The 27,153-nt window shown below is 44.9% G+C and overlaps 1 protein-coding gene across 1 annotated transcript in view; it reads left to right on the top strand.

Annotated features, from left to right (window-relative positions):
• Phka2 (phosphorylase kinase, alpha 2 (liver)) overlaps window positions 1–27,037 on the top strand; it is a 56,660-nt gene extending 29,623 nt beyond the window's left edge. The window contains exons 12-32 of the mRNA XM_013026528.1: window positions 443–521; window positions 2,755–2,889; window positions 3,913–4,022; window positions 5,107–5,251; window positions 5,520–5,598; window positions 7,309–7,478; window positions 8,482–8,655; window positions 9,047–9,135; window positions 10,378–10,511; window positions 11,768–11,924; window positions 13,652–13,731; window positions 13,932–14,010; window positions 14,118–14,247; window positions 14,828–14,929; window positions 16,984–17,102; window positions 17,851–17,880; window positions 20,531–20,584; window positions 22,838–22,999; window positions 24,403–24,456; window positions 25,263–25,463; window positions 26,008–27,037. Coding sequence (XP_012881982.1) covers window positions 443–521; window positions 2,755–2,889; window positions 3,913–4,022; window positions 5,107–5,251; window positions 5,520–5,598; window positions 7,309–7,478; window positions 8,482–8,655; window positions 9,047–9,135; window positions 10,378–10,511; window positions 11,768–11,924; window positions 13,652–13,731; window positions 13,932–14,010; window positions 14,118–14,247; window positions 14,828–14,929; window positions 16,984–17,102; window positions 17,851–17,880; window positions 20,531–20,584; window positions 22,838–22,999; window positions 24,403–24,456; window positions 25,263–25,463; window positions 26,008–26,178 — 2,454 coding nt within the window. The 3' untranslated portion in view covers window positions 26,179–27,037. The remainder of the gene's footprint in view (window positions 1–442; window positions 522–2,754; window positions 2,890–3,912; window positions 4,023–5,106; window positions 5,252–5,519; window positions 5,599–7,308; window positions 7,479–8,481; window positions 8,656–9,046; window positions 9,136–10,377; window positions 10,512–11,767; window positions 11,925–13,651; window positions 13,732–13,931; window positions 14,011–14,117; window positions 14,248–14,827; window positions 14,930–16,983; window positions 17,103–17,850; window positions 17,881–20,530; window positions 20,585–22,837; window positions 23,000–24,402; window positions 24,457–25,262; window positions 25,464–26,007) is intronic.
• The last annotated feature ends 116 nt before the right edge of the window (window positions 27,038–27,153 follow it).

Genomic DNA, 27,153 nt, shown 5'->3' with positions numbered 1-27,153 from the left:
GGAAACAAAGGAGGAGGCTACAATGCTTGATAAGAAATGTACTCATTATCTTGCCCATGTAATTGTAACCCCTCTGTACAGTATTTTCACACACATAAAAAAAAAAAGGTGGTGAAGGCAGAACTTACCCATTAGAAGGCTGAAATGTGACAGTGTATATGCAGACCCTCCTCCTGGCACTAGTAACAGCTCGAAAAGGATTAGTTACCATTCTTTCCATTTATACAAGATAGGAATATGTTTGACTGGCCTTGCAGCCACATACACAAAACACGCACCTGTGGCAAACGGAGTAGCCTACTCCGTTTCAGAAAAAGTGATTGACTTAAGAAATTTAAAAAAAAATCCTGAGGGTTTTGAGCCCCTAAATATGTCACTTTCCATGGCATGAGGTGAATTCTTAGTTGATCAATGTTTCACACTTTTAATATTCCTCTCTTAGGGATTCCTTGCCACTGGTGAAATTGATCCCTTAAATAGAAGATTTTCCACTGCTGTCAAACCTGATGTTGTCGTACAAGGTTTGTGACTGCGTTTACTCTTCATCTCTAGCCTGTAAACCTAGTATTTTGTTATTATAATAATATACGGCTTCTTTTTTAAGAAAAATGGGTGAGCGGGCTGTCGTGTGCACGCATGAGGTCCTTCTGGGAGCTCCCTCATATATTTTGGTGCCTCATCAAACACCATGGAATGTCATAGTCCACTGTGAAAATAACTGATTGTCTCTATATGATGCTGTATCCTTAAGTTCAAGGCCCAAATTAGTTTCTACATTGCTTGGTAGATAGGTCCCCATCTGCTGAAAACCAATGGAAAGCATTCCTAGATTGTCTTTGGCCATTGGCTCATTTGGATAAGCATGCCAGTAATGCACTGAAACAAGCTTCAGGTTGCCACCCAATTGCCACCATGTGCAGGCCTGACCCAGGACACATCTGCATGTCACAAAATTCGGATGAGGTAAAATTTGTGACAATTATGGTCATCGCCTCGATGTTACATGTGAGGCTTAGAGGTTAATCTCATTCTAAGATGCACAGCTGACAGCTGGTGATACAAACCCATTTCTGATTTCCAGATAGGCTGATCCAGGCATCTCCCTACTAGAGCATATCTGCTAGTGATTCTTTTACATGCAGAATACTATTTTTTCAACTATATGCCACGACTTGTTGATGGGTCACAACCAACTTTTTTTAATGTGGCGGAGTAAAAAAGAGTGGAAATTTCCGGTATGTGTGCCATGGAGCAGGGGCTGGCTAGTGTCTGAAACTCGGCCACATATGGCTGTGTCCCATCAGGAATTGTCAGGTCTCAATCAAAACTCCTTCTCTGAAAAAGTGGCTCCAGCACAGTGACTGATGTATGGTTTCGATGCACGTAGATTTCCGCGTGTCATTGGAAACTTCAGACAAGTGTTATAAGAAGTTCCAGGCCGGTCCTGCATGGTTCATGGTCTCATTTACTGAGATTCTGTGGGACTAGGTTCCAGTCCATTTCAGTTAATAGCTGGTATGAGAGGCTTTTCTCAGGGACTTGTGAAAAATCAGGGAAGTTAATAGACTTTCTAAATGCTTTTTTTTTCTTTTTGTTGGTTGTGGGGCTCGAATTCTGGACCTGGGCACTGTCCCTGAGCTCTTCAGCTCAAGGCGAGTGCTCTACTGCTTCAGCCATGGCGCCACTTCCAGTTTTCTGGTGGTGAATTGGAGATAAGAGCCTCATGGACTTTCCTGCCTGGGCTGGCTTTGAACTGTGATCCTCAGATCTCAGTCTCCTGAGTAGCTAGGATTACAGAAACATTCAGCTCACAGTGGCATTTATATGAATGGCATGGCCAGCCCCGCCCCCCACCAACCCATGGATACAGTGGTGGGACTTAGGGTCTACTTTAATAGTCACTGAGCCCTTTCCATTTGTAGAAGGCTCTGCTGCAGCTAAAAAGAACAGCAGCCTCTCTGAGAGTCTGTTCTCCTTCCATAGGCCCATACTGAGACTTCTTCTTTTTGTTAGGCTGCTGCCCTTCACACCAAGCCCAGCGTACTAGCATAGCAAGTGCAGCCCACACAATTCCTGATGTGATACCAAGCAAAGTCTCCCTCCTGTTCATTTCCCTGTGGCCCAGGTACTCAGCCAGAGAGCCTAGTGTCCAGCCTCACCCGCTTGAGATGTGGCCCAGGCCAGTTTGGAGGTTGCTTCCCACTGGGGGGGGGAGGTCTTCTGTTGTGATTAGAATGTGCCAGGCTGCTGGCATCCCCACAAGCAGGCCCACTTTCCTTTCTCTGGAAAGAGTGAGGTTCCCTTCTCTCTCTCCCTCGTTCAGAGCAGCCACTCCAAGCAGACTCCACCACATTGCTCTTCTTTTCTCTGACATTTTAGAGCAGGAGCACAGGCTTCTGTCCCCTGAAGAAGCTGTTTTCATGTGAAAAGGACAGACATATGACAGGTTTAGAGTAAATGCACAGTCAGTGGTAGGCAAGACATTACTTATTGTGGGTAAGTTTGGGCATGGGACCTGCTGAAAACAATTTCGAGAAGTGTCTATGGGTGCTTTGTCCATTGAGGGCACTTAACAAAAGCACATCATGGGTGTTAAGGGGTAACAAAGGACAGAGAGAACCAGGAAGGGCAACAGGGTATGGGTAGCATGCCCATGTGCCTGTTACTGGACAGCGGAAGAAGGATGGGAAATTCTACATGTCAGTGCGTGAGACAGCAGACAGTCTGACGCTGACTGTATGTTCTTGTTCCCAGTCACTGTTTTGGCAGAAAATGATCACATTAAGGAGCTGTTGAAGAAACATGGAGTCAGTGTCCAGAGCTTTGCAGATATTCATCCAATTCGAGTGCAGCCAGGCCGGATTCTTAGTCACATATATGCGAAGCTTGGTAGGTTGGGGAAGTATCAGGGCATGTTTGGTAAGGGGACATCCCTGTGTTAGGTTTGGGGTCTGTGGGCACTGAGATGTAAAAAACGTCTCAAGAAGTGGCTAAAGCACCAAGCATGGAAGTGGCACTGTGGCTCAAGTGGTAGAGTGCTCTCCTTGAGCTGAAGAGCTCAGGGACAGAGCCTAGGCTCAGAGTTCAAGCCCCAGGACTGACACACAACAACAACAACAAAGACTGGGAACTAAAGCACCAAGCAGGTGATAGCAGTGCTTCAGTGTGATGAAGAATGAACATACAAGCTCATTCACCTCACAGCGCACAGCTGGTGCCACCACACAGCCAGCAGATAGGCTGTAAACTAAGGAGCTCCCTTTTTGAAAATTCACACTTGAAACTGGCATTGGTAATTGATAATAATTGAAATTGTTTTTTTCCTGTAATATACAAAGATGCTTACTTACCCATTAAAATGGGAAGTGGTTCTGGTTACTTTTCTACAATCTTCATTTAGTTTAATGGCTGAATACTAACTAAATTAGAAGTCCAGCATTAATAAAATCCCTTTAGTAGTTCCAGGTGGATCAGATTGGTACGATTCATACACATACATAAAGAGAAAGGGGTAGGATTTGGGTTCTATACTCAACTGTGTCCTGTTTACTAAGGGGCTAGGCGCTGGTAGTTTAGGCCTGTAATCCTAATTCTGGAGGCTGAGATCTGAGGATCATGTTTCGAAGTCAGCCTGGGCAGGATAGGTCATGAGATTCTTGTCTCCACTTATCCACCAAAAGGCTGGACATGAAGCTGTAGTTGGAGTGGTAGAGCACTAGCCTTGAGCACAAAAGCTCAGGGACAGGACCCAAGCCCTGATTCAAGCCCCAGGACTGGCACGCAGAAAAAGAAGGGAATTAGGAAAGAATAAACCCGAAAGTGGAAATAAGCCCAGCCTTAACCTAAACTACAAGGATTAGTTTTTCCTCTTTTTCCCCTATAACCTTAGTTCCAATCTTACATTTCAAATAGGACGGAATAGGAATATGAAATTGAGTGGGCGACCATATCGGCACATTGGTGTTCTTGGAACTTCTAAACTCTATGTGATTAGGAACCAGATCTTTACTTTTACACCCCAGGTAAGAAGAGCAGGCCAGTCGCAAACCCGTCCAGCTTCTTTGTATTAAGTTCTCTTTTCTATCTGATAAGCTTTTCTACTTTGAATGTGGTGCCATTCTGCATGTCTAAGCTCAGATGTGGACATCAAAAATAGTACCTAGTGCCTTGTGCAAGGCTGTGCTCATTGTAGTAGATGCTCAACAATTGTTGACTGAATCAAACTCAGTGTGCCAGCACTTTCAGTTATGAGTGACAGTTAGTGAAATTCACACTGCTCTGCAAGTTTACATGTCACCTGACTCACAGCTCCTTGCCCCTAAACAGCCCCATGGAAGTTATTATCAGCCTTTCTGTATGACCCTGGTTCCCTTACTGAAAGAGGAAGTACACTAACTGTGGAACTTATCTTGACAGTTGCTGTTTTCAAAATGAGCCCATAGATGTACATACCAAATAGTTCTCATTCCTTAGGGTGGTGGGAGTCACTTCTCCAATGTGTGGTGTAGCATAGGTCACCACTTAGCACCAAGCTACTCTTCCTTCCTAGCCCATACTGCGCGCCTAAACCTTGTGAGTTATTCCCCTTAGCACCAAATTTCACTTCTGAGCTGAGCATGCACTAACTAGTCCTAAGGCCCAGAGGACAATTTGATTTTCATGGACATCAAACAGCAGCCGTTTGGTTGACATTAGGCTGGCGTCGGTCAGGTAAATAAATAGTCTCTCTGTTTTGCCAGCTCTGAGGGCCCTCTCCTGGGAACCATCTGCAAACCCTGCAGCCCAAGTAGTAATTAAGGAGTTACTGATTTGCTCTCAGAAACAGTGGTGTTATGCAAGGTGCTTACGTCCTCTATTGGACAAGCTGGACACTAGCAGTGTCCTTTTCTCTTCCAAACTCAGGTAGCTATGGACCCTAGGCAAGGCAAGATTGATTTGTTTGATGACAAAAAGAGAGAGGCCCCAGGGTAAATGACGGCCATCACTGAGCGATCTTTCCTGGCAACAAACAACACTCAGGATTCAGTTGCCCTGAGTGACAGCAGGTGTTGTGTGGAGATGAGTGGAAGGATGGCCCTTCTTTACCTGGCCTGTTCTGACTTTCAGTTCACCGACCAGCATCACTTCTACCTGGCACTGGACAATGAGATGATCGTGGAGATGCTGAGGATCGAGCTGGCCTACCTGTGCACCTGCTGGCGGATGACAGGCAGACCTACGCTCACCTTCCCCGTCACACACACCATGCTCAGTAATTCCCTCACTTCCATGTGCTGGCTCACATCTACCATGGTTTAGGTCCTTCTTGAAATGTGGAAAACAGCTGCCTTGGGCAGAACCAAGTACTGAATGGGTTCCTAGCAGTTTGGGGGTTTTTGTTTTTGGTTTTGGTTTCAGGAATCGTGTATGCTGTAAGAATTTTAATTAACTTAAACTGATGAAACCATTTCAGTGCATAGCTGGAACAAACAAAAAGTATTCCCAGATAAGTAAACATTTTCCTTACTTCTGCTTTCTAGCAAATGATGGCTCGGACATTCATTCTGCAGTTCTTTCTACAATTAGAAAACTGGAGGATGGATATTTTGGAGGAGCTAGGTAATTTATATATATATATTATATATATATGCACATCTGATTATGAATTTATGTGTAAGAGGAGCCCTGACCTTTGACCTTTCTTAAAGGCTTTTGCTGCCCCTCTCCCATTTTTCATATCACTAGCTGAACATAGAAGCAGAGAGTTTTAGAGTAAAAAGTAAACATACCTAACCAATCCTTCCATCTCCTGTATAGAACTTGGATCAGATCTAAAGCAACAGTGGTGATGTCTGTTAAGATTTTCTGTGTGCCAGGGGGCCTCAGGCAGACAAGGGAACAGGGTGATATTCTGTATGAAGTGCCAACCTTCCTGGAGGGTATGTGCACTCTGTGTGTTTGTGTGTGTGTGTGTGTGTGTGTGTGAAAAGACATAGGCAAAAATACCAAGCACATAGGGGCCAGTAGGTGCTGAATAAATATACAACCCGAATACCTGACTGTGCTGTCACCTTAAGAATAGTTCATGGGGGGGAGGGGGGAGGCTGGAAAGGGATGTGAAGGGTAAACAAAGGAGGAGGCTGCAATGCTTGGTAAGAAATGTACGCATTATCCTGCCCATGTAATTGTAACTCCTCTGTACAGTATGTTCACAAATAAAATAAAATTAAAAAAAAAAGAATAGTTCACAGAATCTGACAAAGTCCTTGGAGTCCTTTAGAACAGAACACCTGTTTGGGCCTGCATAGATCACTGTTCCCCAGCTTTAGTGGATACATTTGAGTCTAGAGGCCAAGAATGAGATGCTCAAGCACCTTGAATGATGGAGGGAAGCTGGCACTGCAGGGATCCCTTTTTGGTAATCTCTGAGTGCCACAGGATTTCTCTCTAGCATTTATGATCTTCTATGCCTGAATGTCTGGGCTTTGCCAGGCAGCCCCCAAGAGAACTGTACTTTGCACCCCAGCTGGACAGCCTCGTAGACACAGAAGGGCATCTGTTGGGTTCCCATGGAATGTCAAATGCTAAGAGTATTTGGAAGTTGAAATCACCCCCTTTTCACAACATGCCACCCCAGGGGCTCTGCTACCATAGGAAAAGCATGACCTTTGTTTATGTGCTGTAAAATGCATATACCATCACCATCTATACTATTTGTAAGTGTACATTTCCATAGGGTTAATTGCATGCACATTGTGGTAAGACTGAATTGTTTTCATATTGAAGTTAAACTCTGTATCTGTAAAAAAAAAAAAAAAAAAAAACATTTTCCCTCCTCCTGATCCTGCCTCACCTTTCTCCTTTGTGTCCTGATGAGTTTCAGCAAATAGCTCAGCTGAGTAGAATCACACAGCATTTGTCTTTTGGGGGAAATTTCTCTTTCTGGCTAAAGTAATCCCTCACAGGGCAGACCCTGGTTCCACGCAGTTTGCTGTGGCGTCTATGGTTGCCCCTCCTGTCTTCCCTGTAGTGTCAGAGAGATGGTGTGGCATCATGACCAAGCAAAAAGGACAGAGGCCACAATGAACCATTTTGCCAAATAAACTCTTCTGTTTAATATCTGATCATTGTACAAAGGACGCCTTGTACAATTAATTGGGCATTTGCAGTATATTCTTGGTATTGTCTCAGGCTCCACTTTATGACATGAGCAATCTACTAAGTACTATATTTATTGGTTCTGTCACAAGTACCCCCTGGTACTAACAGTTATTCATAGACATTTGTCCATCCTCTACCTGCAACTCTGACATACCATGTTCTTGGCAGAGTAAAACTGGGGAACCTGTCAGAATTTCTCACCACATCATTCTACACGTATCTAACCTTCCTGGATCCAGGCTGCGATGAGAAGTTGTTTGATGACACCAGCGAAGGGAGCTTCAGTCCTGATAGTGACTCAGAGCCGGGAGGATATTTGGAAGGCACCAGTAATCAAGGTACAACTTGGACTGCTTCTGCAGGTGGTTTGTTGAGTTTATTCAAGCCTAAGCACTCTGATAAAGTTGCCCTACAACTAACTGCCAATTAAGCTGAAAGCAAGCAAAAACCAAAAGAGGCTTCTAAATCCAGCATTATTAAAATGAATGAGATGCCAGTTTAAGAACCTAAACTGCAAAGGATGCCCTAGAATGCCCAAATGATACTTACGGGTAGCAGAACTTCTCACAAAACAGTATTGTCATCACTATTATTGTTGTTATTATTAGATATAGCCAATTTGTCCACTGACACTCAAGACAAATGTGATAGAAACACTTGGCCTAGGGCTGGAAATGTGGCTTAGTGGTAGAGTGCTTGCCTAGCATACATGAGGCCATAGGTTTGATTCCTCAGTACCACATACACAGAAAAAGCCAGCAGTCGTGCTGTGGCTCAAAGTGGTAGGGAGCTAGTCTTGAGCCAAAAGAAGCTCAGGGACTGTGCCCAGGCCCTGAGTTCAGGCCCCAGGACTGGCAAAAGAAATACTTGGCCTATGTTTGCAAAGGAATGGCAGAAGAACTAGGTTTGATTAGTAAGAGTTAGGAAGCCCCATGTATCTAACATTTCTCAATCTGAACAAGGTTTCATTCCTTTTAATAGTCATTAAAATTGAAATGTGGCTTGCTCTTGACAAATTAAAGACCAGGCATTGGCTGCTAGCTTTCACTTTGTCTTAGGGATTATGCAGTTTATCTTGGATGATACGTTATTGCTATATTGACTTACATTTTCTTTTCCTTCTCTTGGATGATATTTTTCAAACAAGAAATTCGTACACACATATTTTATATCTGCAAGTATCCTTTTACTGTCCAGGTGTGGGTGCAAGTGCAAATGTCTGTATCTAAATGTTGTCTTCCACTAAACCTATTCAGTGCTGCCTTCTGCACAAGTTACTGTTACGCATTTAGAATATTTCTGTCGCTTGATTTTATTGGCTTTTTCCTTGTCCAATTACAGAAAACCTCGATGAACTTGATCAGTATATCAAGCACCTTCTGCAAAACACATCGTTAAGGTGCTATCTGCCCCCTCTGTGTAAGAAGACGGAAGACGGCCATATTTTCAGTGCCATCCACTCCACTCGGGACATACTCTCTGTGATGGCAAAAGCAAAGGGTTTGGAAACATCATGTGTGTTCAATTCAACTCTTTTTTGCCCATTAAAATACTTTCTTTTATCAAGATGAAACACGGACTTAGAAATTAAAAAAAAAAATCTAAAAGACAACAAAATAAATGTTCCTCTGCCCTCTTATCTACTTAGAGGCTAGTATTTTCACCATTTACAATTGTTTCCTCTGCCAGATAATCTATCTCCATATTGCTAATTTGTATATGTTCTGTCTTTTGATGTATCTATTTGATCTGGTACCTATTGACAGTTTTCATTGGAATTAGTTCATCTAAATAATAATTCCATCAGTGCATTTGTATTGGATAAGGAGTAGACAATGTACCTCTCAAAAGAAGATGTTCTCATTGCTCTTCCTCAGATGAGTGCTCTTTATTGTTTCCTTTCCAGTCCTTCCTATGATTTTGCCAACCAAGGTTCTAAGTGTCCATCGTAAATCTCTGAATCTTGTTGACTGTCCTCAGCCACTGCTGAAAAAGGTAAAGTATTTGGAATAACTTTAAAAAGTGTACTACTCCATGATCCTGGGTTTGTTCTAAGAGCTCTCTCAATAGTGGAACTCAAAGAGCATGTTTCTTGCTACCTAGAACTTTTTGGTTTAGACATGCTGGGGTTGATGAGAATCCAGTCACTTGGTTGTCTCTATCTGATTTACATCATTGTATCATTCTGTACACTGAATTTAATGCAACTCTTTATATTTTCCCTGGAGGAAAAGGCCACTTCCTTTCTGCCCAATCATGAGAACCCTAGTAGCACTGGAGTAAATCATCTTGCTCTGTCTGAGTCAGTCAGTCAAGGCAGACAACATGCAGAACAGGTATTGAGACACTATATAGCTCATACATTTAATGTAATGAAAATGAGTAACAGAATTTTTGGGGGGTCAGTTATGGGGCTTGAACTCTGGGCCTGAGTGCTGTCCCTCAGCTCTTCAGCTCAAGGCGAGTGCTCTACCATGTGAGCCACAGTGCCACTTCCAGTTTTCTGCTGGTTTATTGGAGATAACAATTTTATGGCTTTTCCTGCCTGGGCTGGCTTTGAACTATGATCCTCAGATCTAAGCCTCCTGAGTAACTAGGATTACAGGCGTGAGCCACCAGCGCTGGCATAACAGAATCTTTAGCAGTGTAAAATCCCAGGGTGTTCCCCATTGGTTCATATATTTTGTTATTTTATTCAAGTCACCTTGATTTTTTCCACATGTTGGAGAATATTTTAAACTAACTTCTGTTTTAGGCTAGGATCTAAGGATTATGATCCAAAGCCAGCCTGGGCAGAAAAGTCTGTGAGACTCTATCTCCAAAAAGCCAGAAGTGGATCTGTGGCTTAAGTGGTAGACTGCTAGCCTTGAGCAAAAACTTTCAGGGACAGCACCCATGCCTGAGTTCAAGCCCTAGGACTGGCACAAAAGAAATGTTCTCATGATTTCTAGTAACAAAGGTTTTTCCTAGTTTTAAACCTTGCATAAGTAAAATGTATATGTATGTTAACCTGCTCAGTATGGTCTCTTGCAAACAGCACCTAACACAGTAATTCATCTGACCAAAAATACTGAAAGCCCCTGAATAAAAATGTGAGAAAGATTTTCTGAAAAACATAGAGCCCAGTACACTTCCAGAGTTAAAAGGCCAAACTAATGTTTCCATTTCATCATCTCTGAAAGTCCCTATGTTGAACCCCCCCCCCTCCTTTCCTTGCTTTTTGACGTGTGTGGCCAGGCTCCTGAAGGTGACTTGCAGTGGCCCAGAGATGACCATGGTGACATGGACTGTGAGAAGCTGGTTGAGCAGCTGAAAGATTGCTCAAATCTCCAGGACCAAGCAGATATCCTCTACATTCTCTATGTTGTAAAGTAAGTGTCTTGGTCCCGTTGGGCAGCGATAATGACATACCGCAAACCACTAGTATCAACGATCCAAGTTCGTTCTCGGTTCTGGAGGCTGGATCCCTCAAGGGGTCAGCAGATCCATTGTCAGGTGAGGGCCTGCAGTGCCTTCTCACTGTGTCCTGACACAGTAGAAAGAATGCACTTCGCTTCCTCAAGCCTCTTTTCTAAGAGGACCTTGTACTTGCCGTTCAAGTCTGCTACCATTTGAACCACACACCCCAGCTATTTTTGCTTTATGTCTCATATATGGCGCCATGTATTGTACCCAGGTCAGCCCTCCTTCTTCTGCTAACCAAGTAGCAGGCATACAGGCACGAGCCACCAGCTCCACTGTCTACTTCTAACCTGAGGTTAGAAGTTTAACTTAGGAATTTGATGGAGGACACAGACATACAAGCCATGGCAGTAAGTTTATGACTATTCACTATGTTGAATTTTATAGTCTCTTGGCCATTTGGCAACCCTGGGCCATGAGTTTACTCACCAAAACATGAATGAGACTCCCATTTCTTTCTCTGCCTACTGATGCTGGCCTTCCAGAATGAGAAGATTTGGGCAAGAGCAACAATGTCTGGATGTTAGACTTCAATTCCAGAGGACATAGGCCAGCTCTGGTAGGACAGAGACTGCTGGGAAAAGCTCAGAAGCATAGGGTGTGTCCAGGCATTTGGAATAATAATCAGTGACTTATGTCTTAACCTAACATTCTGGGTCTTAACATTCCGGGTTGTGTTTGCATTTTTCTTTCTTTTTCTTTTTCTTTTTTTAGTATTTTTCAGTAGCTTACATGAGTGATACAGAGGAGGATTTCACTGTTCCATTTCCACATAGGTTTACAGTATATTCTAATCAATCTCACTCCTTCCATCACTCCTCCCCTTTTCCCAAAACATCTTCTACATGTTTTCTTGTCTTTTCATAGTTGCAAATAATCCATTTCACCATGTTCGCCCTCTTTCAAAATTATCCTCTAATTTTTCCCCTTTCTCCTTGCCCATCTCTTCCTACAGAGGTTCTTCGTTAGATTCACATTCTGTGTTTATCTCTATATATAGTTATGTAAATGGATATACATAAGTATGTAAATCTCTATGAATATTTCTTTGAGGTCTAGCTTCCAATTATGACTGAATAAAAGAATATTTTGGGTTTTGAGCTTGGCTTTTCTCTCTCAGTATGATGTCTTCCAATCATATGTCTGTGCTTCTATGTCTTAACAGGGGTCCCAATTGGGACACAAATCTCTCTGGACAGCATGGGGTCACTGTTCACAATCTCCTCAGCGAGCTCTATAGCAAAGCTGGCCTGAACCAGGAATGGGGTTTGATTCGCTACATCTCAGGCCTGCTCAGGAAGAAAGTAGAAGTCCTGGCTGAGGTCAGAACAAGTGGTCTTCTGGGTTGCCTATTTGTCTTCTCAAGCTCTGCCTTCTTCCCTTCCAATCTTAGGGTTATGGAAGCTAGAGGCAACCTTTTAACTATAAAGGGAAGTAGGCATCTACATGCAGAACTGGGGCAGGTCCTCCTCTCCTGACCCTCTACTACCCTGGGATGAGAGCAGAGGGAAGGAAATTCAAGCCAATGAGTTTAGTTCTCTCTCGGTCACAGAAAAGCCTACACAGTAACCAAATGATCTGGGACCTGTGAAACAGAGCTCTCTGATTTTCTGGCACATCCACAATACAATGTTCATTAAAATTTGTAACCTCCAGGCCTTGCAAAATCCAGAACCACCTTTCTTGTGGCAGAACTTTTGTGTGGACTCAAGAGGCTCTATCACTTTTAAGTGATGCCTTGGGCATTTCTACCTTAGTTCTTTTTCAGGTAGGGCCTCACACTTTTTGCACAGGCCAGCCTTGGGTGATAATGAGGCAACTGGTAGGTTAAGGATATAATGTGGTGGACTGATTCTTGCCACTGCCATCTGTGGATTCATACCAGGCAGTTCAAGGTGTTTGTTTCAGTGGATTGACCTTATATGCCTACTCATGGCCCAGGCCTTGAGCAACAGAAAGAGCACAGGACTTCTTGCTCTTTGCTGAAGTATAATAGACCTTATGGGGAGTGCAAATAGTATCATTCTTTAGAAAGACTAAGACAGAGCTCAAGAAATTAAGTACCAGGAAATGGGTACCTGCAAAGGAGAAAAGATAGAATAATGAATTGGGGAAATGAATAGAATGCAGGTAAGAATGCATTGTATATACCACAGAACTGAGAAAAATAAGGAAAGGGGTGGGTAGAAGGGAGTGAAGATGTTCAAGCAATGACATTGATCAAGATGTATAAATTGCTTCATTAAATGGCAAAAAAAAATCAACCTATAGCCTAGAAATGAAGAAAAATGAGGGAAGGGGTATGTGAGAATGTTAAATGGGGTCACAATGATCAAGATGCACTGTATGGGCTGGGAAGGTGGCTCAGTGGTAGAGTGCTTGCCTCACATGCATGAGGCCCGGGGTTCGATTCCTCAGCACCACATAAACAGAAAAAGCCAGAAGTGGTGCTGTGGCTCAAGTGGTAGAGTGCTAGCCTTGAGCTGAAGAGCCTGAGGGACAGTGCCCAGGCCCAGAGTTCAAGCCCAATGACTGATCAAAAGAAAAAAAAGATTCACTGTGTTCATAAACTGCTCTGTTGAATGGCAATTCTTTTGTGAAACTTTATAAATTATATATATATATATATATATATATATATTTTTTTTTGCTGGTCCTAGGGCTTGAACTCAGGGCCTGGGCAAATCCTCAGCTTTTTTCCTCAGAGTTAGTACTCTACCACTTGAGCCACAGATCCACTTCCAGCTGCTCTTTGTAATTTATTTATTGGCAATAAGAATCTCACAAACTTTCCTGCCTGGCCTGGCTTTGAACCACGAGTAGCTAGGATTACAGATGTGAGACACCAGTGTCCAGAAAAAAAATATATTAAAAAAAAACAGACTACAGGGTTTCCTAGATTGCTCAGTATTTTTCAAATACAGAAAAGAGGTATTATAAAATTTGTACAGATAAACTTCCAATCTTCCTCCCAAGCTGGCTTTGTCTAATGGCGTACCCTCTCTCTTCTTTTTCTCACCCCTCACCCCCATCTCTGTTGAATGAGCAGGCCTGTGCAGACCTGCTGTCCCACCAGAAGCAGCTCACAGTGGGCCTGCCACCTGAGCCCCGTGAGAAGACCATCTCTGCGTAAGTCTCTGGCCAGGAATTTCAGGAGTGGGATCAGTAGGAAAACATCAGTGCCCTGCACTGTTCAGAAGGAGGGGCTCTTTGAAGACTGTGTCACACAGGTTCTTCCAGCATAGCACATAGAGGGATCTTCTATGGAGGACAAGGAGCCCCTGGATCGGAAACACTTGTGGTGTTTGTGACTTACTACTCTTTCCTAGGCCTCTGCCCCCAGAGGAACTCACCAAACTCATCTACGAAGCCAGTGGGCAGGACATCAGTATCGCTGTCCTCACACAGGTTAGGGTACAGCCCAGGAGGTGGGAAGCTGGGCCACAGCCTTCCTTTGCCACCCAACTAGGTCTCTGAAGCCCTGTTTTTTTTTTCTCTCTCTCTCTCTCCTTCAGGAGATTGTGGTTTACCTGGCCATGTATGTTCGGGCTCAGCCCAGCCTCTTTGTGGAGATGCTCAGGCTCCGGATTGGACTGATCATTCAAGTGATGGCCACCGAGCTGGCGAGGAGCCTGAACTGCTCAGGTAAGAAGCCCTGGCTCCCACAGCTCGTGCCTGCCAAGCTCCAGCCATGCTCTGATAGGAAACCTGGCTCGACTACTCCTGGGCTGCCTTCCTCTAAGTGCGCTTGGGTTTCTTGAGGTTCCCTCATTAGACATGGCTCCTGGCACGCTGTTCATCACAGCATGCTGACCTTCCTGAGTGGGAGAGGAAAAGGAACAATTGAGAAACTTTGCTCAGCCTGACACCTAGGTTTCTCACTGAAGTTCTTACTGTGAATTATCGTCCAGCATTTTGTCATTCCTTCACAGGGAAAAGTGCTTCTAATTGCAATACAGACACCAATTGCAAGACGTATACCAACACCAGGTGTCTAGAAACACCTTATGTACTGACTTAGCAATATTCCGAGTCCCTAAGCACCAGTGCCTTTCAGCTTATATCACCGTCTAATGAATCATGAGCAACGACACCTGCCACTGTGTCCTTTGCCACCTCTCCCCCCCACCCCCGCACACACACATACACATTCAGGTCTACTCAATTCTGCCTTCACCCGCCACCAGCCACAAGGCTGGGATGATTACAAGATGCTTGTTTGTAGGAGAAGAAGCTTCCGAGAGTTTGATGAACCTCAGCCCCTTTGACATGAAGAATCTCCTGCATCATATTCTGAGTGGAAAAGAGTTCGGGGTAGAAAGAAGCGGTGAGTCGATGTTCCAGCAGCCTCAGGGGGAATGGCCTCCTAGAGGTACAAATAGGCATCAGTACTACCAGACCAAGCATATGGGCCACATGATTTCAATGGAATGAACAGAGCTTGGGCTTTATCCCCAGTCCCAGAGGCTTTTATGGGATGGAGGACATCCCTGTAGGTTTGCCAGGGTGCCTTATCTCCAACACCTGTGTGCCTTGTAGCTTCTCATGGCCATAATACCTCAGTGAACAGTGCTCGGGTGACTTGAGTGTCAGGATGAGAGGACAGCCTTTGGTTTTGGTCAAAGTCTTCTCAACTAGGCCCCCGTGTCATTGCCCATGGGGCAGTAAGAAAATCTATGACCCCCTTGTTCCGTTTCCTCTGATATAGTAAAAAGAAAAAGAAAAGTACAGATGAGACTAAGTACATTATAGACCACCCATGACATCACACGTCACGTGATCATAAACTGTCATGTGGTAGAACATTTAGTGACACAATAAGCATAAGTAGAAAATGGATTACAGTAGACCTTTGGTATCCATGCGAATATATTTCTATGGAGTCCTTCACTGAAGGAAAACCATAAAGAGCCATTGAGTGCAATATTCTAGAATTATTCAAATTTGCTGGGTGCCCATAGCTCATGCCTATAATCCTAGCTACTCAGGAGGCTGAGAGCTGAAGATCGTAGTTCAAAGCCAGCCCAGGCAGAAAAGTCTGTGAGACTCTTATCCCCAATAAACTTCTCAGAAAAAGCCAGCAGTGGTACCATGGTTCAAGTAGAAGAGCACTATCCTTGAGCAACAGAAGCTCAGGGGAAACACTCAAGCCCTAAGTTCAAGCCCCAAACCAGTACTCCCTACAAAAAATGAATTACTCAAATTTGCCTGTACTGCAATGTGAAAGAACATGGAGCAAGCCTCTGTAATGTCCCCAACATTGCTATTGTTCACATGAATATCGTCCCCCCCCCAAAAAACTAGATCTTTTTCATGCTCTTGATCTCAAGGACTAAAGATACTTGATTTATTTTCCCAAAGTATCACCCAATATTCCCTAAAGACATGCTGCCTTTGAACAGATTTTTCCTTTATCACTTAAGCACCTTATGTTCTCTCTGTGGCTTGGGAAGATCGCCATGATCTACCTTGATTTGGAGGGGGGCATCATTGCTTTTGGGGGACATATTTTTCACAAATTAAAGACAAAGAGACATGCAGCAGATTACAACTATTTAAACACAACTGACAGCACGGGACTGACTGGGAGTTCCTCTATAACAACTAAGCAGATGAGAATTTCAAATTTTTTGTTTTAGAAATTGCTTCTGATTCTTTTTCATTTATTTTTTTGACCATACATGATCAAAACTTTGAGAACTAAGTCCTCAAATAAGGCAGCTTTCTGTGTACATATAGGTATATGATACTCTATAGATCATATATCTGTGCATATGAATGTGATGATTCTGTTTTATAAGGAAAAAATTTACACCGCAATAGTGGGTGGGGGGTAGCAGAATAACTAAATTGTCAACTGACTTGAGTCCTTGTTTCCTTAGGAAGTCTGTTTCCCCTCTCCTCCAGGGAAGATATGTTTTGGGATAAGTAAAAATACAGTTTTCAAACTGGGCACTAGTGGCTCATGCCTGTAATCCTAGCTACTCAAGAGGCTGATATTTGTGGATCTGGTTTGAATCCAGTCCAGGCAAGCAAATCCAAGAGACTCTTCTCTCCAGTTAACCAGTAAAATGTCAAAAGTGAAAGTGTGGCTCAAGCGGTAGATCACCAGCATTAAAGCAAAAGATAAGGGAGAGGATGAGGCCCTGCCCCAGGGCTGGCATAAACTTCTGCACAGCCCTTCAAATGTGATACATTAAACCTGAGGGCAAAGCTAGCCTCTGATTCCGTTTATAATAAAGCAAGGGAGACAGGTGTAGACCCTAGTTGCCTGAATTTCCTCACTTGGGTGGGTGCTGTACAGTTGAAGAACCATGTGTATGTGTGTGTATGTGTTTGTGTGTGTGTGTGTGTGTGTGTGTGTGTTTGTTTCTCCTACAGTGCGCCCCATCCACTCCTCTGCATCCAGCCCCGCCATCTCCATCCATGAGGTAGACCATACTGGAGTCACCAAAACTGAGAGGAGTGGCATTACCAGATTGAGGAGTGACATGAAACAGGTAAGAACACCTGGGCAGTGGTGGCAGTGAGTAGGGAACAGTTCCCCTCTCTGGTATCAGAAACCAACAGAAACCCGGAGCCTGATGCTTCCGCCTACTCTTTGTAGAAAATGTAAGGTCTCCTCTGTCTGAAATCTGAACCCAGCTGTCCCCACATAGGGACCCCAGAGCCACTTATGGTTACACCCCCACACACACACATACACACACACATACCTGCCCTTAACCCTAACCCTTCATTTAATGTTACTTGTATATTCTGGGATAGGCTCTCATCTGTGTTTGCTTCTGCGTTTAAAAAGTAGAGCTCTGCAAAAACCAACCACCCGTCCCCATCAAATGTGCCCTTTAACTGTAATAGCAAGAGGGATTTGGAAATAGAACAGAATGCTTGTGACACCTGTATTCTCCACCTCCCCTAGATGGCTCTTTCCTTCAGCTTTGTTGAATTCAAATAAAAATGATCCCACACAGGACTGCAACTGGACTTCTTTTCAGTCCTAATGTGCCAGGTTTGTGCTAGGATTTGACTATGACCCACAGTTGGAAATAGTTTCCTCCTGATGGTGACGGGCAGTGAAAAATGCAAGTTACATGGTAGTGATAATCCACTGGCTCAAGTCTGAGACTCTAATGGTTACCCCTTGAGGTGAGACCAGCACTGCTCTGGATTATTGGAGGGTGATGGGAGAGTCAGGGCATTCTTAACTTGGACCTGGTTTTTATTTCCTGATGTTTTAATTTTCAGATGACCAGGAGAGTGAGTGCTGATGAACAGGTGAGATATCTTGCCTTGTTTAACCTTGTCTGTGTGCTATATGTTCTTTCTGGCCTGAATGTGGAGAATGAGGCTATCCATATAGAGTGTGGACACAGGGACAAGAAAGAGTGGCTCTGTCCACAACAGCGGTTCAGACTGGCCAGTCCCAGGGACAGAAAGAACAGGGTTATAGGCAGAAAAAAAATGACCTTACCCTGTACCTTAAAAAAAAATCCATGTATCAATTTCTTGGGCTTTGAAGGATATCTTGTAAAGGACATGGTCCAAGCTGTAACTCACTGAGCATTTCTATTAAAAGAGGAGGGGCTAAATAGAGCAAAATGATCATATCAGGAGAGTAAAGCTACTCTATTTACCCTATCCTTAGATCACGTGGCGGAGGGCGGGGCCGTATTTAAACCCAGTGGGAAAAACATATCACTTTTTCATCTGTCTCTGCCTCCTGCACACTGCCCTGACTGTCCCTGGCTCTGGAGTCATATTTGTAATTATTTGATGTCTCTATGACCAACCAGCACAATGTAAACATAATGACATGCAAATGCAGACTGTACATTTTTGTCCAAGAGTGCAACACACTTGAGCTCTTACTCTAATTTATGCTCTTTCTAACCTGGGTGCTGATGATTCACGTCTGTAATACCAGCTACTGGGGAGTCTCAGATCAGAGAACCATGGTTCAAAGCCAGGTCAGGTAGATAAGTCCAAGAAACTCTTATCTACAATTAACCAGAAGAAAAAAAAAAGTGAAGTAGAGATGTACCTCAGGTAAACCTTAAATAAAAAAAAATCCAAGCAAGAACACAAGGCATTGAAGCTCTGCCTATAAAACACACACATACACACACACACACACACACACACACACACACACGTGTTTGTGTTCGTGTTTGTGTTTGTGCTCCTTCCAAATAAGTAGCCGACTTTAAAAAACTCTTTCCTTTCCTACCACTGGGTGGCACTGTTGTTCTGGTTACCCACACCTACTGGCCTTATTGTGGATGGCAATGGATGGTTCCTTCTTCCTCCATTTAATGCTGTCTGTACTTTACAGGGTTGAAATAACCTTTCTTCTTGGATGGGTTTGCATCCCAGTAGCCAGTACCACTTTATATTTGCATATTTAATACCAAAATACTATTCTCTGCTTGAAAAAAATTTACAAGATTTAATAAAGTCCTGCTAGGTTTAATAAAGAAACATATCAACTCAGAGAGAGGAAAAAAAAAACATAGAAACTATTTTTATAAACACGCACTCAAAATTGTTGAGTCCCAAAGAAACTATTCATGGCTTTACAGGTCAAATCTGATTCATTATTCAATGCCCAACCATGCAAAATATACTTGTGTTAAACATTTGCAAATAGTACAGAAAAAAATCTGGTAATTGTTCAAATGCCATTAAAATTTCACACTAGGGAAATACTGTTACTTTGGGAAGGTAGAGTAGTGTAACACAGACAGAGCCATTTCTGATTTTCAGGTAGTATTTCAATTGCCATTTTCCTCTCTGTAGAGATATGCACACAGTAAAACATGGGCTCATTCCAGAACTGTTTAAGATGTAATAGATACCATGCCATTTTAAGTGGCTACTCACTTTTGCAAGAACAGCATGTATACAGACTACCCCCATGCAAGCTGGAGGTACAATCTAGATTTTTAGATGAGGAAATTCTTGTGTCACCATGAGATCAATAGTGTGTGTATTTCACAAATTTGGGAAATGGATGCAGGTGTTAGTGGCAGTTATGGGTGTTTTGTTGATCTCTGTATATTTTTACAACTCACCATAAAACATGAACATTTCTTAGCTGTGACTTTGGAAAATGTGTCCTAGCTTTCTTAGGCATTCTCCACAAAGAAACCAAACCTGGTACTATTTGTTATTTAAAGAAAGACCATTGTGCCGGGCACCCTTGGCTCAAGCCTGTAATCCTAGCTACTGAGGAGGCTGAGATCTTAGAATCACAGTTCAAAACCAGACCGGGCAAGAAAGTCCTTGAGACTCCTTTCTCCAGAAAACCAGAAGTGGTGCTGTGGCTCAAGCAGTAGAGTGCTGGCCTTGAGCTAAAGAGTGCAGGGACAGTGCCCAAGCCCAGAGTTCAAGCCCCAAGGACCAAAAATTAAAAAAAGACCATGGGACCAGGTGCTGGTGGCTCACAACTGTAATTTGAGCTACTCAGGAAGCTGATAAGCTGATATCTGAGGATTGTAGTTCAAAGCCAGCCCAGGCTAGAAAGTCCATGAGACTCTTACCTCCAATAAACCACCAGAAAACCCAAAGTGGTGCTGTGGCTCAAAGTGGTAGAGTGCCAGCCTTGAGCAAAAAATGCTTAGGGACAGTGCCCAGGCCCTAAGTTTAAGCCCCATGGCCGACCAACAAAAGAAAAGGAAGGGAGGGAGGGAGGAAGGAAGGAAGGAAGGAAGGAAGGCAGGCAGACCATGGAGTGCTGGCTCCATAGAGTCGGCTTAGTACCCTGCCCCAGTCCATTGTGGGACACAGAGGGTGCGCCCATGCTGAAGGTGAGAACAACCTCTCCAGCTAACTTCTGGGGCATGTTTTATGCTCTTAGGTGTTCCCCTCACTCCTGGTGTCTCTGGTGTCACTGCCCATGACTGAGTTGATTCTTTTTGTTTTGTAGTTCTTTTCTGTGGGCCAGACTGTGTCAAGCAGCGTGCATTCCTCCAAGTCTGCGGTAAACGTGCACAGGCATTGCGTGCTTCCCTGCCCCCGCCTCCATGTTTGTGCTGTCTGAACCCTCTAGTGGCCACATCCACGCTCCCCCCCTCATTCCCAACTTGGTATTGGTAGAACCCAGGGCCTTGGACACACTAAGCAAGCCCCTAAGAGTGAGCTGTACTCCAGCCACATCCTGACTTCTGAAGATTTCAACAAGGCTTAAGGGTTTTCAGTTAATGTTGAAAACCTCCTGTAATCTTGAGAACATTCTAGAACAGCCAAGATGTACTTGAACTGAGCTTTGTTTTTCATCTTAACCCTCAGATCTCTGTGCTCCTCAGTACAGTGTGGGTGAAGAATGATCTCCTCACCAAGTCACAGGAGTTTCTGGAGCCTTCCAGCACAGCATTGTTTCTTTTCACTTTTTTGTGCCTATTCTAGGGCTCAATCTCAGGGCCTGGCTGCTGTCCCTGAGCTTTTTTGTGTTCAAGGCTAACACCCTACCACTAGGAGCCAGAGCTCCACTTCTGGCGATTGCACAAGGGTCTCACGGGTTTTCTTGCCCAGACTGAGATCTCAGCCTCCTGAGTAGCTAGAATCACAGGCATGAGCCACCAGCACCTGGCTCTTTTCATTTACTTTTTGAGGGGCTAGGGATGGCACCCAGGGCCTTAAACATGCTAGGTAAGTGCTCTGGTATTAAGCTACATCCTCAGCCCCGACTCTACATGGGGCCTTGGCTCCAGTGGAGGCCTAAGAAATGTTCTAATTGCCAAAGTTAGAATCTGCTGCTCTAAACCAGAAGGAAAAAAAATCAGCTTAGTCACTGATGAGTGTAACTGTAATTACTTTTATTTGTAGCTAATTATTGCCTTATTTAAATGGTACTAACAAGCCCAGCTGAATAGCACAGCCTAACTGCCTTTTCAAAATAAGATGTATTCAAGTCAAAATGAATACACACAGGAGTCTTGCCCCCTACCCTATTAGTGTACTTTATATTCGGATATTCTTTCTTAAAAGCCTTTAAATTCAGTGTTACACATTGAGAAGTACCTAATATTTGAGAACAAAGACCTCAATGATGTCGGTTACTTCTGACATGGAGGCCAAAGGGCAAGTATTGACCCCGGCAAGAGCTTGGCTTCAGTGAGCACTTGAGGCCTGGTCTCCATGCTTGGCTTGGATCTCTGCGCTGCCTCTAGGTCATGGGCAGCCCTGCAGCTGTGCTTCCCTGGTGGAGGCCAAAGGAGTCCAGCCTCAGGCAGGGAGGTGGGAAGATGGTCCCTTTCTCTCCCAGCAGCAGAGGCTGTCCCAGAGGAGTCACCAAGCACAGGGCCCAATGTGAGGATGAAGCCCTGGGCCCAAAACAGGAAGCCAAAATGAAACTGGAAAACATTGGTGGAAAGGCCAGAAATCTCAAGATCGCACCAATAAGCAGATTCTTTGGCTTGATTTTTTTTTCCCTCTCTACCTTTCCTGGTCATTCCCTCTAGTATTATATGTGGCATTCTCTGTTGCACTCATCCTACAAGAAGGATCATGTCACTCACTGCTTTATGGAACTGCCAGAGTAAATAGCGGACACTCCGTGTCCACTTCCCCAGGCTGTGAGCCCGAGGCTCACCTGCTCTGAGGCTGGCATATCTCTCGAAGCTCTCCTCCTGCAGGCTACTTGCCTCACTTGAAATGAATACACAAAGTGCTAGGCCAGGGTCCTGGGGGGAGCAGCCTTCAGGGTGACAGCTGCCCCCATGAGCACTCAACGCAAGCTAGCATGCTCTCAGCAGTTTCTGAGCCCCTTCACCAGGTGAATGCCCACACAGAACTTCCTGGGGGAAGGTTGGCTGGGTCCCCATCAGGTACAGGTAGGTAGGCAGCAGTTGGTGCTACTATAAGCCCAGCCAGCCTTAGGGTGGGGTACTGTCATAGCCAGTGTTAATTGGGAGTTGTTGTACAATGGTCTGACCTCAGTGACCACACCTGTCCCTGCCTGGTCTGAGCCCTCTAAGCTCAGTGTCCAGAGGCCAGTACTCTATTGAGGGTGGGCTGACAGGGGGGAGTTAAGTAATACACCAGAGCATGGGAGATTAATCTAGCAGGTGGCACACAATGTGGAATCAAAGAGCCATGTTCCTTCTGGGTAAGAGGCACCTGGTCATTTCGATGAGTGCTCTGTACCAGCTTTCATGCTGGAAGCAGTTCCAAAACGATGCTTGCCAGGTAACCCCTGAGGTTTCTGAAGGGCCATGTGTTACCTGTCTTGCAGAGGAAAGGAACAGCTCCCCATGCTCACCCATCAGACTCTGGAGGATATCGTATCAACTGGGGGGAACAGCAGGAGCAGTGGCTGCGCAGGAGAAGGCTGGATGGCGCCATCAACAGGGTCCTGGTGGGATTCTACCAGAAGGTGTGGAATATCCTGCAGAAGGTACACTGGGTGCTAGGATGGTTTGGTGCTTTGGGTCCAGGGACAGAAATCAGACCCCCTGCCCCCGCCTCTGCCTACCTGTGTGAGGCTCAGTATGAAATACCAGGTAGCAGGTAGCAGATGGCTGTAGAACAAACAAACACAACATCCAACCATAAGTAGCTCAGGTGAAGAACAGAGTTTCTCCACCTGGTCAGGACTGACATCGCTGGCTGAGTCTTTTTTTCCATGCACTAAAGTATGTATACCATACTTCACAAACCCAAACACAGGAGAACATGGCTGAAACCAACTTCCAAAATGATAATAGCATGAGAAAATAGACCCATCTCTTCTCTGTACCCTACAATCTGTCTCCTCCCACAATTGCTCCTGGTTATTCATACAGCTCTGGGGCCCCACTGAGCTTGTGCTGCCTCTACCATGCAGCACCAGTATGCTCCATTTAAAATTGTCTATGCAAATCAAGACTATTTTTCTAATGTCTTTTTAGCTCGTTTCACAGTAGGAAAGAAGAAAATATTCCCAAATGAGAATGTACTCAAGCCCCTCTGTACAGCAACATTACCATTTCATATGTATTCTTTTGGCCTTAGGGGCTCCTGGCAAGGCTCTAGACGGTGGGATTAAGCAACTGAGGTCTTCCTCAGGGTATCCACTGTTACCCACTGGTGCCTTTGCAGTGGAGCCCTTTGAATCTATAGAGGTCCATGGTCCACCACTCTCCCTATTTATTCAGGAGCCTGGAAGGGGGGAAGGCAGCACAGTTGCTGCCAGCTGGGGCGTGGGGAGGTGAAAATTGGCCAATTACACTAGGCCTAGCTATTCCTAGAAAATCTCCCCGCTCTTCCTGGGGTAGCACACACTTCCGTTCAGACTCCCACTGACACGAACCAAGACACTTGTATGATGAGAAAGCAGCATGTTGTATGGAGCCCACTTGGTATTTATACACACGGGTGAGCTTGTCTGTGCATGTGCTCCAGTCCTTGGTGATTGGAGCTTATTATAGAATCTCGAAAATAGCCGCCTGCACAAGCACAGACGCATCACTTCACCAGCAGGAGCACAAAATCCTCCATCATGGCACTGAAGGGGGCCTGGCAGGTACCAGAGCCCAGATGCCAAGTCAAGGCAGAATCTCCAGGGAGCAGGACATAGCAGGCAGCACCCAAGGGCATTGCTCTCCCATGAGCTGAAAGATGCCTGCCCTAGAATTCTTCCATGCAAAACACAAGCCCGTGGGCAGTGAGAACACTGCTCTAAAGATAACTCTGGCAGTCTGGCGTATTCCAACCCTCTTGCAGACTGTGGGGCAGGGAAAGCTGTGTGCGCCTGCTCATGAGTGCGTGTGAGCATGTGTGGGAACAGACTCCTGACTGACTTGTGTCTTCTACCTCTAGTGCCACGGCCTCTCCATCGACGGCTATGTCCTGCCGTCTTCCACCACCCGAGAGGTAGGATGAGCAAACCCCAAATGCCAGCACATCTGTGTTCACTCTGTGGACTCTGACCACTCATGGCCTCCCCAGCTTGTTCTGTATGGACAGTCCATTTGAAGGGCTGGGCTTTTTTGGCTACCTCGCCCTCTACTGTGCCTGTTTCTTTCCCATCACTTTTTCTTCTTTTCATTTCCCTTACAGTGTATCTGGACTCCCAAGTTCTTTCGATTTGCCCCAAGCCACTTCAAATTGCCCAACCTTCAGCTCACTCTGGCTAGACCCATTCTCTTCCAGCCACAGAACTTCTTTCCTCTGGCTTTTTTTTTACCCTGCTCAAAGCACCATGGTTTATGCCACATGAGGCTTTCTTTTCTTCTTTTTAAAAGAAAGAAAGAGGGCTGGGATGTGGCTTAGTGTTAGAATGCTTGCCTAGCATGAATGAAGCCTTGGGTTCTATTCCTCAGTACCACATAAACAGAAAAGGCCAGAAATGGTGCTGTGGTTCAAGTGGTAGAATGCTAGCCTTGAGCAAAAGAAGCTCAGAGACAGTGCCCAGGCCCTGAGTTCAAGCCCCAGGACTGGCAGGCAAGCAATAAATTAAATAAATAAACAAATAAATAACTCGAAATAGTCAAGGCCAACTGATTCCCAGAAAAGAATGATCAACCTCCTGCTTTAGTGGGTTCCTACTGCAGAATTGACACAGTAGACAGTAGGAAGGGAGGTTTTGAGCAGAGTCCTATCAGTGTTGGGGCACAATTGGTTTTAGGGCTCTTTCTGTCCCATCTCTCAGTAGTGGCTTCCCTCTGGCCCCTTTGCAGATGACCCCACATGAGATCAAGTTTGCTGTCCACGTGGAATCAGTGCTGAACCATGTGTCCCAGCCTGAGTATCGGCAACTGCTGGTGGAAGCTATCATGGTACTAACTCTGCTCTCTGACACCGAGATTGACAGCATTGGAGGCATTATCCACGTGGACCAGATTGTGCATCTGGCCAATCAGCTGTTCCTGCAGGACCAGGTGGGTGTGTCTAGGCCAGCTACCCACCTGACACAGCTGTGTCAAGGTAGCCAGCATAGCTGACATTCACCTCTGTTGAGGTTAGATATTGTGTCCCACAAAGTAGGGAACAATACACTCACACAAAGAAAATATGAAGGTAGAAAGAAGGTAGAAAATGTCAAAAACTTGGTTAGGAAATGGCATTGTAGCCCCTTGGAAGATCAGATAACCTGTGGGGGTATACTTGTCAATGTAGCTTTCAGCCCAAACATGGCACTGGCTACATACATGGCCCTACGTGAAGTACTTACCCTGTACCCCAAAGCAAGTAAGGCAAAGAAACCATCCTTAAGCTTTCAGTCCTCAGTTTCAGACTAGAATCTGTGAGAACAGTGTCCAGAACAAAAGCAACCTCTCCCCCAGGGGGCGCTGGTTTCCTGCTGTAAGGACCTGGTCCAGGCCCCACCCCTCACCCATTTGAGCTCACCATCTCCAGCTTGCAGAATCACCTGTGGTCGAAGGGTTGCCTCTGCTCATTTCTCCTCTGCCTTTCTGGCTACAGGTATCCATTGGAGCTACCGATACTCTGGAGAGAGACGAAGCCACAGGAATTTGTCATTTCTTTTATGACAGTGCTCCAAGTGGAGCTTATGGGACAATGAGTTACCTAACCAAAGCAGTGGCTTCTAATTTGCAGGAATTCCTGCCCAACTCAGGCTGCCAGATACAGTAGAGCCATGCTGCTAAATGGTCCACCCTCTCACTCTGGAACTATCCTGCTAGCCTCATTGGGAGCTCCCTTCCCCACCAGGTCCCGAGTGTCATCGCATGTTTCACCACAAATACACGCAAGGACATGGGAGCACTCAACTTGAATCCAATGTATGTTCATGCCCAAATATGGATGGCCAATCCCCTCCCTTCCACAAGCAGCACCCTGAGATCAATGTCTAGGTTCATTTCTCAGGGATATTTGTCCCAGTGTTTGGCATTGGAAATAGCTCTCCCTATGTGAACTGAGAAGCTCACTCAAATTGGCTCTTTGAGTTTCAGAAATAGGTTGGAAGAGCTAGTGACACATCTTGATTCTGGAGATTTTCCAGTGGCAGTAGCTGGGCAAGCTGACCTGGATGAGGGCACATTTAATAGGTGCTGTCTGTCTTGGGAACAAACTGTTTATACCAGAAAGAGAAATTGTTTCCTGTGGAGTCATGGCTATTTTGTGTGATGCTTTCTTCCTTAGCCTCTCATTTTATTGGGGTTAGAATGGCTGCCTCCTTGGATGGTAATTGTCTGTTGGCAGATGGATACAATTGCTCATAGTTAACTTGGACTCCTGGTGTTGCAGGATTATATCTTGGATGCCCAGGAAGTACAAGGGCTTCTCCAACCCACTCTTCCAGAATCTAGGGAAGTTGAGGATCTGACTTCTCTTAGGCAAGTAAACTGTGGCTTTAGGATTGGAGAAGAAGGGAAGTCCCCTGAGGCCCCTCTCCAGCTCCATGCTCTGGGGCAGCATCACTTCGTGAGTCAGGAGATGACTCAGTAGAGTCAGTAGATGTCATGGAAATCAGTGCTGTGCTCCTACAGAAACAATGCTTCCCTCTCAAAAACAGAGCCAGCCTGGGAACTTGAACCCATTTTACAGAGCATGCTCAGGCACTGATCATAGAGAAGTCTGGGGCTTTTGTGAGTGCCTTGATGAATG

The sequence above is a fragment of the Dipodomys ordii genome, unplaced genomic scaffold (genome assembly GCF_000151885.1).
Source record: "Dipodomys ordii isolate 6190 unplaced genomic scaffold, Dord_2.0 Scaffold94, whole genome shotgun sequence".
Taxonomy (NCBI): Eukaryota; Metazoa; Chordata; class Mammalia; order Rodentia; family Heteromyidae; genus Dipodomys; species Dipodomys ordii.
This window is presented reverse-complemented; position numbering and strand designations above follow the sequence as displayed.